Source organism: Lontra canadensis, unplaced genomic scaffold (assembly GCF_010015895.1).
Source record: "Lontra canadensis isolate GAN:19392208 unplaced genomic scaffold, GSC_riverotter_1.0 scaffold8, whole genome shotgun sequence".
In the NCBI taxonomy this organism is placed as follows: domain Eukaryota; kingdom Metazoa; phylum Chordata; class Mammalia; order Carnivora; family Mustelidae; genus Lontra; species Lontra canadensis.
The window spans coordinates 16,453,201-16,468,440 of NW_022631002.1; the positions used below are offsets into that span (position 1 = coordinate 16,453,201).

The 15,240-nt window shown below is 53.2% G+C and overlaps 1 protein-coding gene across 2 annotated transcripts; it reads right to left on the reverse strand.

Moving 5' to 3' along the window:
* Positions 1–906: 906 nt before the first annotated feature.
* On the reverse strand, positions 907–12,611 carry VPS4A (vacuolar protein sorting 4 homolog A). 2 transcript variants are annotated; one of them, XM_032854076.1, is made up of 11 exons: positions 12,426–12,611; positions 8,165–8,276; positions 7,925–8,072; positions 6,605–6,663; positions 6,367–6,486; positions 5,745–5,901; positions 5,072–5,220; positions 4,612–4,693; positions 4,153–4,372; positions 2,472–2,612; positions 907–1,735 (listed from the first exon to the last, which is right to left on the reverse strand). In XM_032854076.1, the coding sequence occupies exons 1-11, from the start codon at positions 12,444–12,446 to the stop codon at positions 1,634–1,636; spliced, it is 1,311 nt and encodes a 436-aa protein (XP_032709967.1). In that variant the 5' UTR covers positions 12,447–12,611; the 3' UTR covers positions 907–1,633. The 2 variants fall into 2 exon arrangements, with proteins under 2 accessions (XP_032709967.1, XP_032709966.1); XM_032854075.1 differs by having other exon boundaries at positions 6,605–6,666; positions 12,426–12,609.
* Between the last annotated feature and the right edge of the window lie 2,629 nt (positions 12,612–15,240).

Consider the following 15,240-nt stretch of genomic DNA (forward strand, 5'->3'; position numbering starts at 1 on the left):
CCAGTGTTCACAAACAGTAACTGCTGGCTGAGGGCACATAACTAAAGTGAGAGCCCTGGGGACTCCTGAGTGACAAAGCCGCCAGCCATAGTTGCTCCTGAGGGGTCACATGGTGTTGAGGCGGGGCTGATGTACCCACACGGGGGAGGAGCACTTGGGCCTGAGCCTTCAAGGAGCCCAACAAAAAGTTGTCACATTTCAGCAGCCATTCCTAACCAAATCAAAGACCACCATGGTGCAAGGCTACTGTGACCTAAGAGTCTGCCGCAACATCAGTTCTGGACAGTTTGGGTTCTGGTAAGACCTGGAGCAATGATCACGGTTTTTGGAGTTCGAGGGAGCTAGAGGAGCCCGAGGGCAGGCCTTCTGTGTATTCATCCGCACAAGTCAAGCGCAGAGCCTCCTCTCAGCATTTCTAGAGAGCCTTGCAGGGAGGCGGGGAGTTCTCCAGATTGAGAGTCACAAATTCAAATGGCCTCAGGAGCTGGGCAGGCAAGCCAAAGGGGTGAAGCAGTCCGTGTGGAGATGGGTGAGCTGGAGAGAGTGTTCTGCCTCTGAACAGGGCAGCCCCCGCTCAGCTGTGGCTGCAGGTTGCCTAATCTCCCAGAAGCCAGAAATCTGAATTTTTACATCAACTCTTGAGTTTTCAGTGTTGGCAGCAAGCCAAACCAAACATAGCTACAGGCCATGTCTGGCCCACAGGCCTCCCAGTCCGCAGGAAGAACTGTCCAGGTGCCACGGGTGCGAGGCCCCGGCGGGAGGGGTGGCAGGGGGGAGGATCCGAACTGCGGCAGTTGGCAGTACCCTGGTCTGATGAAGAGAAGCGCAGGGGGGTCTTTCCCATGGAAGCAAGCATGGCCTTCAAGGAGCCCAGATAAGAATCAAAGATGCGATCACTCAGGTGGCTCAAGAGGGAAAGGATTTATTAGCCCGTTTCCAGGGCAGGGAGCCAGGGGCAGTGGTGGGGGGTGTGGTGGTCTCACATTCAGAGGGAAGAAAAGGCAGCAGTAAAACCCACCTGACTGCCTTCACTCATTCTGACCTACACCGCTTTGTGCTCACAAAAACCATCCTCTTGTCCTGCAGGGAGGACACAGGGCCTGGGATGCTGACCTAGGAGGTTGGGAATGGCTTGGTTTGACTCGTGGCCTTGCAAGGCAGGGAGTAAAACTTGGGTTAGAAGGGACAGGCTGAGGGAGCGGCAGGCCGTCCTGAAGGTCTACAGCCCCACATGCGGGCTGCTCCCACCCCTTGACGCTTCCGGGAGATTTTAACTTTATTTATAAACAAGACAAAAATCCAAGCAGCATTAATTTAGGGGAACAAAGAAAGGTTTAAAAAAAAAAAATACAGAGGGGCAGGACAAGGAGTTGGTGAGCATCCAGAAGAGGAGGAGGAGGAGAGGAAGGAGGAAGAACCAGTATTCCACCCAGTGCTGAATGTGCTTCCGCGTCTCTGCGGCCACGGAGGCCCTTCCTTCCTGCTCCCCAGCCGGCAGCCAGACAGCAGAGGGGACGCCGCAGTGACGTGAAGACGAGCCCTGGAGCGCTGTCTGGCCACTGACGTGGGGAGTGCCGTGGATTTATTACACCAGTCAACCTCCCACCTTCACCGTCACCAAGTGAAGAAATTTTTAACTCTCCTGTCCAAAGTCCTCTGAGAATTTCTTCACTTTCAGGAGGTCATCTGCATTCACGGTGGGCCGAGTGGTGGCCAGAGACCGGAGCATGTCCGACTGCAAAGACAAGGGCACGGACCTAAGGAGGAGCCAGGCCCAGGGTCCTCAGCCTCTCTGTGTCGCAGACCCATGGGGTCCAGCAGAAGAAGCCAGTGTTCCCAGTCACTCCCAGCCCCAAAGGCAAAGCTCCCTCTGGTTGCCTGGTGCCTGCATGCACGTCTGCCGTGCCAGGACAGCTCTTCCCTCCAGAGGCGGCTCGTGTCGTTCCCAAACAGGCCTACTTCTTGTCTGAGCGAATTCAAACTCCTCTCATGTCTTAACTGCTGGAAGAAGCTCGTTCTGACTACACACCCGCCATAACAGCCACACTGACAAACACCTGCCCCACACGACAGGCAAGACCATCTGGAAGACCAGGATGAGGAGAGGGGAAGACTAGTCCCATGAGGCTGCCTTTGCAGTGACACCAAAGCCAACTGCCAAGAGACACTCGCTGCCTCCTCCTGGGCACAAAACAAGCCAAACCCGTGGAATGATGTAGTCATGCCAGATTCAGTCATGCTGAATAAAATAAAATGCTCATGCTATGGCCTCCATCCTGGGTCCCCACTAAGTCTAACAGCAGGATCCCCAGCTACCCAGAGCCCCAAAGGCCACTCTCTGTTTCAGAGGAGCCACAACAGCCCAAGACAACCCACAACCCCAGAGAAGGGGAGAAGCCTATTTTTATTTTCAAGCCCAAGACCCCAGTTTTCTGGGCTCTGTGTAGTCCCTCTCCCAGCTGGCCACTTACCATGCAAACCACAGGCTCTAAGAGTTTGTCACCAGGGACATCCATCCAAGTCATCTCCATGGCCCCTGGGTCCCCTGGTGAGCAAGGGGTCAGGAGATCATCAATCATAACGCTAGGATTGGTGCGGGAAGGGCCACAGACCTGAAATCAGATAGGAGTCAGGCTGCAGGGGCTCCACCTCGATGACTGGGGAAGGGATGGGATGCTTCAGATTTCTGAGTCCTGAAGAGAAGGTAGTGGGAGAGGATGAATGCGTGCCTGGCTTTCTAGGTCATTAATCAGTCTGAGAAGAGAATGACTCCTTCAGAAGTCTCAGGCTGGCAGCTGAAAGTAGCTCACGGTAGGATTCTGGAGGTTTGTGGTCAGCATGTTATTCCAGGCACTGTTCTCCAGAACCGCGATCTGTGGCCTGAAGTGTCTCAGTATCTTCCTCTTCCTCAGTGACTCCATCAAATCTCACCACAAATGTAGTGATATCAAATATGTTCTTCTAACCACAGTCTGCTTTATTGGCAACATCCCCCCAAATATCCCCAAGGCTAATTCCCTCACCTCTTTCAACTCTTGACTCAGATATTATCTAGGATGGCCTATCCTTTAAGAATACAACCTACCATGGGGTGTCTGGGTGGCTCAGTCAGTTAAGCACCTGACCCTTAATTTTGGCTCAGGTCATGATCTCAGGGTTGTGAGATGGAGCAGGGAGTCGCTTGGGATTCTCTCTCCCTCTGCCCCTCCCAACTCCCCTCTCTCAACTAAATTTTTTTTTATTATTAAAAGAATACAAGGGGCGCCTGGGTGGCTCAGTGGGTTAAAGCCTCTGCCTTCCACTCAGGTCATGATCCCAGCATCCTGGGATCAAGCCCCACACATCAGGCTCTCTGCTCAGCAGGGAGCCTGCTTCCTCCTCTCTCTCTGCCTGCCTCTCTGCCTAGTTGTGATCTTTGTCTGTCAAATGAATAAATAAAATCTTTAAAAAAAAAAAAAAGAATACAACCTGCCCACTCAACTCTGAACATCAGAAATACCAGACTCCATCTCCTGCTCTGTCTTCCCCCTCATCACCCTCAACTCCTATAGATCAGGGATTTTTGTCTGCTGTGGTCCCAAGTGTCTCCCCAGGTCCTAGGGCAGCACCAGGTGCACAGCAGGACCCTTGGCAGACACTGAACAGAGATACGCTGTGTGACAGGAGCTCCTCCTTAGAGCGAGTGATTCTGTACCTGCTGATTCTTCAGACACTGAGTGGGGGCCCCACACACGACAGCACAGTGCTGACTATGGAGGTGGCAGAGGTGACTGGCATGGGGCCATGACCTCTGGCTTCACACAATCTCAGATGGTCACATTCACGCAGGAAGAACGACAGGGAAAGAGAGAACAGGTGCAACCCCAGTCCGTGGAGCCAGAGGGCTCATGTACTTGTCCTTGGTTCTCCATGAGACCAAAGAAATGTCCCCTGAGCAGCCAAGGAACTGGCAGAGAAAGCTGACATCCCCATTCCTGTGACACTTTCTGAACAACTCCTTGCTGGCCCACTCACCTATTTTTTTTAAAGCAGGCTCCACACACCAGGAGTGGAGCCCATCGTGGGCTCATAGCCCTGATCAGATCAAGACCTGAGCGGAGCTAAGAGTGGGATGCTTCACCAGCTGAGACACCCAGGCGCTCCTCCACTCACCTTTTTGAAGTGTGTCGCTGACTGAACTTTTCTGACCGGCTGCATGAGGGAGTCCCGCACAATGATGCTGATGTCGGCACCCGAGTAGCCTTCCGTCTTCCGGGCCAGCTCGTGGATGTTGGCCTCCGTGAGGTTGTGGGGAGTGCTCCCCAAGTGCAACCGGAACATCTGGGCTCGGGCAGCCTCCTCAGGCAGTGGGATGTAAATCCTCTTTTCAAACCTACAGAGCCAAGCACACGGCAGGACTTGAGAAGAGAGGGCGTGACAGTCTTCGCGGAGAGGGGTGCTGGGGCCCTCCGGAAGGTGGCTTCACTGAGGACTCTGCTCACCACACAGACACGAAGCAGCCTCCAGGGAAGCGGAGGCCGTCCGCACCCAGAGCCGCAGCGGCAGGAGACCACGGGCTGACTGCAGCGGGAGAAAGACCTCAGCCCCCGGCACCTACCAGGGAAGACTCACCTCCTTCTAATGGCTGAATCCAACACCCAGGGGATGTTGGTGGCACCAAGAACCAGAGTCCCGTCATTGTTATTCCCCACCCCTGTGGAGAAAGGGAAACACAGACACTGATTCAGAACATCTGCAAGGACAGGAGCATCTGGGGGAAGCACCTCAGGGGCCTCTGTGTTCCGATCTGGGGCCAGCCCCGTGCCCCCACCTGCAGGGCCCCAACCGGCTCCGCTGGGCCACGAGCCTTCTCTGAAGCTCTGCGGGCCTCGAGAAGGGCAGAAGGCTGGCGGCCAAAGGCCAGGGTGACCTCTCTGCAGCCCTGTGGAGTCGGAGCTGAGAAAGGCTGCTCTGACATTTCCCCTTTGTCTTAAGGATCATCAGACCCAGCCGCAGCTGAAGAAGTAACGACGCGCTGGGCTGGCTGGAGGCGGACCGGGCCCCGGGGAGGGCACCCAGCGCTGGCACGCACCCTGCATCTGGACCAAGAACTCCGTTTTGATCCTTCGGGCGGCTTCGCTCTCGTTTTCATTGCGGGACCCGCAGAGGGAATCCACCTCATCGATGAAGATGATGGAGGGTTTGTGCTGCCTGGCCAGCTCGAACAGGTTCTTGACTAGCCTGTGAAGGTGACAAGTGGGGCTGAGATCAGCACGCCCACACCCATCCCAGTCACTGCTTCTCTTTGCCTTTCCCACAGGCAGGTCAGGACACCCGTCCTGCTAGGATTTCAGACCCTGGTCTTCACAGATCCACGGGCAGCACTGTGCCGTGAGGAACAGCCAGCCCTGGCGACAGCCCCACTCATTAGCCCTGGATTTAGGACAAGTCATTTCCCCTCTGCTCAGCCTCGGTGTCATCCTCTGCAAAACGGGAGTCGGTGTGGAAAATAACTGAACCACATGAAGTCCCCAACAGAGGACACCCACCTGACACCCAAAGACTGGGAGTGCCTTTGCCTTCCCTTCACGAGGACTCCTCTCCCCAGCGTGCCCGTTCAGTCTCAGCAAGCTCTGTCAGGACAGTGTCCCACCCAACAAGCTAGCAGGATTCCCCTCCACTGGCTCCTTCTCCATGACCCCCAACAGTAGTTCCTCTGGGCGGTGGCTCAAGGGCAGGGAAGCAGGGCCTGGAAGCCGACTTACTTCTCACTCTCCCCCAACCACTTAGACATCAAGTCTGAGGAGGACACAGAGAAGAAGGTGGAGTTGTTGGCCTCTGTGGCCACCGCTTTGGCCAGGTAGGATTTCCCTGTGCCAGGGGGTCCAAAGAGCAGTATCCCTCGCCAAGGTGTACGCTTGCCTACAACAAAGAATACACTGAGGTGAGCTTCCTCCTGACTGGGGAAAGGGAACAGAAAAATTCGACAAGACGACTGATTCTAGAAGCAAAGGAAGAAAGGGAACTGAATTACCTGCTGAGAGCCTGCTCCTAGCCCTGGCTCATGACCCCCCAGAACTGTGGAAGTAATACTGGCTACCATTGGTTCCTGACCCTACTCACCTACTGGGAGTCAAGTCGAAGTTCTAGTTGCAAAGGTGTTCCTGACACCAGAGAGGAGCCAAGGAGCAGATGGTTGTGATGGGTAGACCCTGGGGCCTCCCTCCACCAAGAGCCCTGAGAGGGAAGGTTGGGCCCTCACCCCCTGAGGGCCAAGAGAGCCGAGTGGCCACCTGCTCCTGGACACTTTCCAAGTGTGAGCCCTGGGCTGGGTTCCTCGGAAGCCTGCTATTTTTCCATTTGGGCCTAAAGCAGCTCAACTCTTACCTGTGAACAAGTGTGGGAATTTAATTGGCAAAATGACAGCTTCTTTGAGGGCCTCCTTGGCCCCCTCCAAGCCAGCCACATCATTCCACCGAATGTTGGGCTTCTCCATCACAACAGCACCTGCAAGAGGCAAGTAAAGCCTTCAACCTGGAGCCCGATGAGGAGTGTGAGCCGACCCTCCAGGGGGCCTCGCCACACACCCCCCACCCCCACCGCCGTTGGGGGGCGGGCCTCTTACCCATCAGTTGTTCTTGCAATTTCTTTTTCTCTGGATTATCCCCTTCGCTGTCACTATCACTGCTGGGGAAGGAGACAGAAGATGACAGGCTAAAGCAAGAGGCAATTGGCAAGAGGCTCTGAGAGCAAGGTCAGGCTCTGGCTGCTGGCCCAGTGGTAGAGAGCCGCTTGCCCTGCTCAGCAGTGGCGAGGGACCTCAGGGAGCCTCAGACCACCTGTAATTGACACTCCCAGGGAAACACTCCCATGACCCATCCTTGTTTCTTCATTAATGGAGTAAGAACAGAGACGTGTGTTCTCTCTAGAAGGCTGGTGAGGGTTATACGCTTTGGCTGGAATTCAGGAGCAGCTGGGCGGGCAACCAGAGCTGTCACTGGCCTTTCACACAGATTCACAACCAGACAGCAAGTGGCTGTGACTCAGAGAGGAGGTAAGGTTTACAGTGGGGGATCTGGGAAAGGAACAAGGTCACAGGTCTCACTCCAGGGCCAATCCCTAATGGGTCCTAAGTGATCAGCCATCCTCAGAACTCTTCCAGCCCCCCCCAAAGATGCTTCACCTCCTGCCCCCTCCTCTTCCCTTCCCAGAGTTATGTCTGGCTCTCTGGGGAACCTGTCCATCCGGGGACAGAGCCCATCAGCTCTGGCGGGGAGCGGCAGACACACCACCCACCTCTCTCCTGTTGTGTGACCCTCCTGCCTGGGCCCACCCCCTCACCTCCAGGACACCACTGGCCTTTATGCTCAGCTAACTGGAATCTCTGTGTTGGGCAAACCACACATGAGGTGAGAGGCTGCCGAGCAAACACTGGCTTTGGGGTGGGACACAGAGGCCCTGTGTGGGGGGTCCAGACTCCAGCTGGTGCCAGCTCTGTGATCTGGGCCATCTCATCTGTCAGATGCAGACAGTAACTCCGACCGTCACAGCAGCTGGCACTTCTTCCATCCTTCCTGCCCACCACGCTTTACTTTCAGGCCTTGACCCACATCATCTCCCCCTTTAGAGCAACACTGGGCGGGAAGGAACGTTATCTTTCTTCTACAGATGAGAAGCCTGGAAGCACAGGGGGTCATGGCACGCGTCCATGATCACCCAGCTAGGAAGTGGCCACGGCGGGATGTACCCTGAGAGTCTGACTGTGGAATCCAAGGCTTGTAACTTCCCTGCTGGCTCGCATTTCACCCACAGCTTTTCTGTGCGGATCCAACCAGACACCCTTCATGGAAATATTCAGCACCAGGAATGGCAGCAACACAGAAAAAGGACACATGCTCCTGGGGTCTCTGGTCCCGGCAGGGGTCCGCCACTCCTCTGTACTCACCCCTTACTCTCACTCTGATTTTCTTTGACTGGCTTCTTGCCATGCTTCTCTTTGTTCCGTAAATAATCCTTCAGCTTCTCCGCCCGATCTAGGTACTGCATGCACTTGGCTCGAATGCTCTCCTTGGCCTTGTCGCTGTGTGCCTCATCTGCAAAAGGGGAAGTGGAGAGGGTGTGCCCACCTGCTCCCACAGTAGCTCTTCATATGCTCGGCAGGCAGCCTGGGCCCTGCGTGACTCACATTTGATAGCATGTAGGAAATACTCCACGGCATGCTGGTAGAGCCGGAGGGCCTCCTCGTAATTCTTGGCTTTATCCTCTTCTGTGGCTTTCGTCACCAGATCAATGGCTTTCTGGAAAGGCGAAGCAAATACCTCAGATACCTCAGTGCTTCCCAAGAGACCCAAAAAGCCCTTGCAGTCCCAAGGCAGCAGGAATCCTACAGATCTGTTAGACGCACACAATTATGTCAGCCTATTTTTCCAACATCAGCTAGAAAGATGTTTCACCGTCCTTAAAAGACAGCCATCCGGGATGCCTGGGTGGCTCAGTGGGTTAAAGCCTCTGCCTTCAGCTCAGGTCATGATCTCGGGGTCCTGGGATCGAGCCCCGCATCGGGCTCTTTGCTCGGCGGGGAGCCTGCTTCCTCCTCTCTCTGCCTGCCTCTCTGCCTACCTGTGATCTCTATCTGTCAAATAAATAAATAAAATCTTTAAAAAAAAAAAAAAGACAGCCATCCCTCTTCACAATACACTCACACAGCTGAAAGCGATCTCCTTCTCAGTTTCACTCTGGATTTCAGTAAGTGGAAACCTGACCAAGTATCTCAGGTTAGGGCTCAAGGGGAGAATCCACTTTCTATTCCTTGCATCAAGGGAAAGAAAAGCGGCCCTGGACCCAGTGCCTGGAGCAGGGGAAACGCCAGAACCAACTGCTTGGTGTGCTGCTCAGCGGGAAGGCCAGGAACCGCACTTGCCCTCGAAGGCCAGAGACGAGCCAGCCCTGAGTTCTACCAGATCCTCCTACTGGCCCAACCCGCTTCTCTGTGGTGAAAAGAGATGGTTTTCCTAAATTTGCTCTTAAGGGAGGGGATGCTTAGACACATGGATCAGTATACCAGTAGTTTTAGTAAGAAAAGTGCTTGCTGGCACACAGTTACGTGTCTGACTCTTGGTTTTGGCTCAGGTCATGATCTCAGGGGCGTCCAGCTTTGTGCTCAGTGGGCAGTCTGCTTGAAGATTCTCTCCCTCTGCCCCTCCCCCATTGGCATATGCACATACTAAAATAAGCCCTTTTCCCAAGAAAAGGGCTTGCTTCCTCCAAAGACATATATGTATTGCCAACTGAGGGGAACGGTCCTCTGGAATTTTCTAAGAACTCTGTGAGGGTATTTTTGTGAATCTCACAATTCCTGGAGGCCTGTGCTCTAAACTCAACTCAAAGCACGCTGTATTTTCAAGCAGCTGCCCTACACCTACATATCCAGTTTTAGAAACCGTGGCTTCACCAGCCCAGGAAGCATTACCAGAATTACCCTCCCCAAGCTGATCGGCACTGGACATGAGGCCGGCAGATCCCACCGTGTCCACACAGTTCCGTCCACAGCAAACAATAAACCTCCTGACCAGCTCTTGGCCGGGCTCAGGCATTTGTGCAGCCCTTCCTCCTCTGAAAGCCGAAGTCTCAGCAAGACCCGGCTAGCTCTACAGAACTGATGGACGGGAGTCGGTTTGGCCAAGATGATGATAAATGAACTCACCAGGTTGAAGAGATGAGGAAAGGTCAAAGTGCTGGCTACTATTTTCAAGCTCAGCTACCTCCATTACCTACAAAGAGGGAATGGCCAGGAGCCCAGAACCTTCTCGGATGATTAGCTTAAACACAAGCTTCGCAGGTCTACTCTCCCCCGACCACCTGCTCTTCTGATGAGACAATGGAATGAGTTCCCCTGTCCCTGATGGCTTCTCTTCTCCAGAACAAACATGCCGAGTTCCATGGACTTTTTCACTCTATATGCCTCCTTGCTTGGGTCTGTCCTTTAAAAAGTCAGGGCTCAGAACAATACTTGAAGGATGCTCTGCTCCCCTCCCTTTGAGATACTTTACTGATGAATGCACCTAAGAGCACATTAAGTCTTTCTGGCAAGTGCATACAACACTTCACAGGCAAGCCTCAGCTGCAGTTTGAATAGTTTTGCATAACACAAGGGTGAGGTGATAAATAAAACTGCCAGCCTGGTGCATCTCTAGTAACGCATATGGCAAGGATGAGGGTGAAGGACAAGGCTAGGGAAGATGTGCTAACAGAAGAGCTGGCAAACTGTAAAGGACCAGATGGTCAATCTGTTAGACTTGCCTGGCCATACAACCTCTGGAGAAACTACACAACTCAGCCTTTGTAGACGGAAAGCAGCCATGGAAAATACGTAAATGAAAGAGCAGGAATGTGTTCCAATAAAACTTTATTTATAGACACTGAAATTTGAATTTCATGATTTTCACGTGTCATGAGATATCTCTTCCCAGCCTTTTAAAAACAAAAAAACCTACGACATTATGTTAAGTGAGAGAAGCCAGTCACAAAGGACCACATATTATATGATTCCAGTTACATAAAATACCCAGAATAGGGCGCCTGGCTGGCACAGTTGGTCGAGCATTGGACTCCTGGTTTCTGCTTGTTTGGTGATCTCGGGGTCATGGGATCGAGTCCCGAGTCTGCTCCATGCTTAGCGAGGAATCTGCTTGAGTTTCTCTCTCCCTCAGCCCCTCCCCCTCCCTAAACTAAATAAATAAATCTTTTTTTTTTAAAGATTTTATTTATTTATTTGACAGAGAGAGAGATCACAAGTAGGCAGAGAGGCAGACAGAGAGAGGGGGAAGCAGACTCCCTGCTGAGCAGAGAGCGCGATGTGGGGCTTGATCCGAGGACCCTGGGATCACGACCCGAGCCGAAGGCAGAGGCCTTAACCCACTGAGCCACCCAGGCACCCTAAATAAATCTTTTAACAAATGAACAAAGAAAGAAAAGTGCTCAGAATAGGCAAATCCATAGGGACAGAAATTATCTGAGTGTCTGCCCAGGGCTGGGAGAGATACAAGGTTTGTGGGGTTGATGGTAAAGGGTGTGCAGTTTCTCTCTGGGGTGATGAAAAGGTTCTGAAAGTGTGATGATGGTTGCGCAACTCTGAATAGACTAAAAGCCAATGAACCGGATACTTGAAATATGCCAAATTGTGTGGTGAGTTACAGCTTAACAAAGCTTTTATTTTTAAGATTTATTTATTTATTTTAGAGAAAGAAAGTGTGTGTGAGCAGGGGGAAAGGCAGAGAGAGACAGAATCTTCAAGTAGACTTCCTGCTGTGCATGGAGCAGACGCAGGGCTCCATCTCACCACCCTTAGATCATGACCTCAGCGAAAATTAAGAGTCGGAGGCTTAACCAACTAAGCCATGCAGGCGCTCCTTAATAAAACTTTAACAGAAATGTAAAAACATTCTTAGCTCACAAAAACTGGACAGGTGGGATCTGCAGCCAAAGTTTACAAACCCCTGTGATAACACATCAGAGCTTCTGCTGGTGGATGGTGGGGTCTGGCTTTGGACTCTAGTTAATTCCTGGCCAAGCAGCCCAGTTTATTCCATGCCTCTGTTCCCACTTTTTCCTCCACCTTCACGCGTCTGAATGCTATCCACCCTTTCTGGATCCAGGCATATGCCCCTTCTTCCACGAAGTCCTGCCTAACTCCTTCACAGGCTTTATCTTGAGCACTATGTAGCAGACATTGTGTTTAGAAGACTTTACCTGAATTACTCAATCCAGAGCCACTGTCACAACAACCCTACAGGGTATCACCCCATTTCACTGACAGGAAACCCGAAATTCCAAGATCAAGTAACTAGCCCAAGGTCACATGCGACTGAGTGGCAGAGCCAAGACTGAAGCCCAGGTCTGAGGCCTGGGCAGGTTTCTGTTCGCCGGCCCAGCAGGACCCGCAGCACCTGGAGAATGGGTCAGTCACGCATCCAGGTGGCGCCGCCCCAGCACCACCAGGCAAGACCTGGGGAATGAATGAAGGGTCGCGGGCCGACAGGAGGAAATCCAAGCCTGGGAAAGGAGCGAGGACTCGTCCTAAGGGAAGCAGGCAGAGGGAGAGCAAGCAGCCCGGCTGCGGGGCCGAGCTTCCCCGGCGGTGCCTGTGCGGTCCGCAGGAGGCTGATTCCCGCCGCGGTACTCGGGCGCCGCTGGCTGCACGGAGCGGCCTCCGGGCTCGGCCTGGCCGGACGGGGGGTGGGGGTGGCAGGGGCACGGGAGTTCTGGACGGGAGACGGCCCGTGGCTCCGGGCGCATGAAAACAGAAACGGGCGGAGGCGGCGACAGGGCGGCGGGGAGAAGGCCACGGGGCCGGGGTTCCGAGCAGGCCGCCCGCCCGACTGCTGGCTCGCAGGCCCCGCCGCGCCTCCTCCGGCCTCCGGAAGCCGAGCCCCGCCGCACCGAGATACCTGGAGGGTTGACGTTGTCATTTCATCTCCTGGGTCCGCCCCACACCCCGCGGCGCTGCTTGGGGCCTCAGTCCGGCCCCCGGGAGCCGAGCTGCTGCGTCGGGCGCGGGGAGCCCGGCGACTTGGCGCTGGGCTCGGGCAGGGTGGCCGCTCGCAGCCGGAGCAAAGTCGGAGGGCGAGCGAGGAGCGCGGCCCAGAGCGGTCGGGCCTGAGCCACGCGACTGCCCCCCGGCGGCCACAGCTGGAACTGCAGGCACCGCTCCCCGCGGCCCAGGGGCTGCCCAGACTAGGGCCCGGGCGGGGCTGGGCAGGGGGCGTGTTAGGGGCGGGGAGCTCAGCAGAGGCTAGGATGGGGTGGAGGCGGGAGGGAAAGTGGGGGCCGCGAGGGCGGGGCCAGAGGCAGGGCGCCTGGAAACCTCAAGTCCTCAAGTCCTAGATCCCATTTCTAGTAAAATAGCGCCTGTAGAACAGTTTTTCTTGCACAGTAAACCTAACTCCCAGAGTTTTGGATTTCTTATGTTTAATAGAGTATACTAATAATTAGTATCTACCTTGTCTGGCTTTTGGGGGGAATAAATGAGATAGCTACTGTAAACACAGTGTACCCCACACTGGGGACACAGTCTCTGTTAACTATTGTTATTTATTCTTTTTTTTTTTTTTTTTTTTTTTTTTTTTTTTTTTTTTTTGAGAGAGAGAGTGAGAGCAGGGGGAGGAGCAGAGGGAGAGGGAGAATCTCAAGCAGGCTCTATGACCAGCACGCAGCCAGAAGTGGAGCTGATCTCAGGACTCCGAGATCACGATCTGAGCAGTATTCAAGAGTCAAGTGCTTAACGGACTGAGCCACCCAGGCGCCTCCTCTGTTAACTATTAATATGATGCTGGTGGTTCAGTCTAAAGTAAGTTTTTGGTTTTGTTTTTTAGTATCAACCCTGCTACTTTTCTCTTTAGGAAAGTGGTTTTCTTTTCTTTTTCTTAAGATCTTTCTTTCCTTCTTTCTCTTTCTTTCTTTTTTTTTTTTTTTAAGTAATCTCTACACCCAACCTGGGGCTTGAACTTAGAGCCCCGAGATCAAGAGTCTTATGTTCTACCAACTGAGACAGCCAAGAGCCCCAGGAAAGTGGTTTTCTTAAATCTCCAGTGCTGGGGGATTTAGCCCTGTGAACTTCAGTATAGTATATCTGTGCTAGTTTCTGGGGATATAGCAATGATCAAAACAGTTCTAGGTCAGCCTACCGTTTGAGAAGAAAGATGATGTTCAATGGGAAAGATGATGTAATAAGTGTGTTGAGGCCCATCTGTGAAAATCCACATGCTTTGTGCGCATCTAACAGGCCACCTGCCCAAGATAGGTGGTCAGCAAAGGTTACCAGGTTCAAAGCCGAGGTTTGAGGCAGGAGAAAGAACACTCCAGGTTGATGAAACAGCCTGTAGAAAGGTGCTGAGGCCCTATGGAGGCCAATGATGGAATTTAAGAAACTGGAAGAAGGCTCAGATAGGCAGAGAGCAGAAAGTAAGTCAAAGTGAACTGATGTGGGGGAGTTGGGCAAGGCCTGGGCATTTAGCTATGGTAGAGATTTTGGGTTTTATCCTGAGGACAGTGGGAAACTGTTTTTTATTTGTTTGTTTTTAAAGATTTCATTTATTTATTTGAGAAAGAGAGAGAGAGTAGGAGCCGCAGAGGGAAGCCGACTCCCAGCTAAACCCAGAGATGAGGCGGTGGGCCTATCCTAGGACCCTGAGACAAAACCAAGAGTCGGATGCTTCCCCAGCTGAGTCATCCAGGGGCCCTGTTGTTGTTTTTTTCTGAGAGGTGTCTCGAGCCCTACTGTGCAGAACAGCTTGCAGGGATGGGGTGGCTATAGCATACAAAGCTATTGCTGTAGCCCACAAGTATGAGGGAAGCCTGCACTAGGGGCAGGGGCACGGAGAGACATATACAGAATGGAGACATTGTGGGAGACAAATCATAAGCACATGGAAGTGTTTTAGACTTAGGGTATGGTGAGGGTCAGGAATAGACGAGGTGACTCCTGGGTTACTGGCTTCAGGACCTGGACAGATACTGGTGCCACTGAGTTGGGGCATACTGAACAGAGCCCAGGTTTGGGGGATGGAGAAGTGAGGAAGATCACAAATATGAGGTGCCTTTGAAACACCAAGTTTCAGTTAGGCATATGATCCCGGAGTCAGAATAAAGGTGAGGCCGGAGATACGCAGCTGAGAGACCTCTGGGGATAGGTGGGAATGAGATCTCCCAGGGCAGCGCAGAGTGCAGGCGGAGGTGAGAGGAGAGCCTAGGACAGAGCTTGGATGCTTGTTGGCTGACGGAAGGAGGATGAGCCTGCCAAAGCAGCTCAGAAAGACAGGGAGAGAGGGAAGTCAGCCACAGGAGTGTTTTGGGAGTCAGGGAAGGAGGACTGATAAGGAGACGGGAGCACAGGATCTAATGCAGCTGAGGAGGCAAACAGTCATAGGAAGACACCAACTGCCTCAGCCAGAGATGTTCCAGTCACGTGATGGAGGCGGAAACCCTCCTGTAATGGGCTGGCTGAGAGGGGGTCACGAGGAGGCACAACGCTTTCAAGAGTTTTGGGGAAAAGAGAAGGAGGCCTAGAGCATTAGCTGCAGGAGTTGAGGGGTCCAGGAAGGAATCTGTGATAGGTTTTAATGAGAGAAGAGTTGAACATGTTTAAAAACCCAGTAGGAAGGGTCTAGTTGAGGAGGTTTATGAACGGGAATGGGATCCAAGCAGGAAGAGGACTAGCTTTAGACATTATAGTCGGAGGGAAGAAGATAGATGCCTACCTAGGTC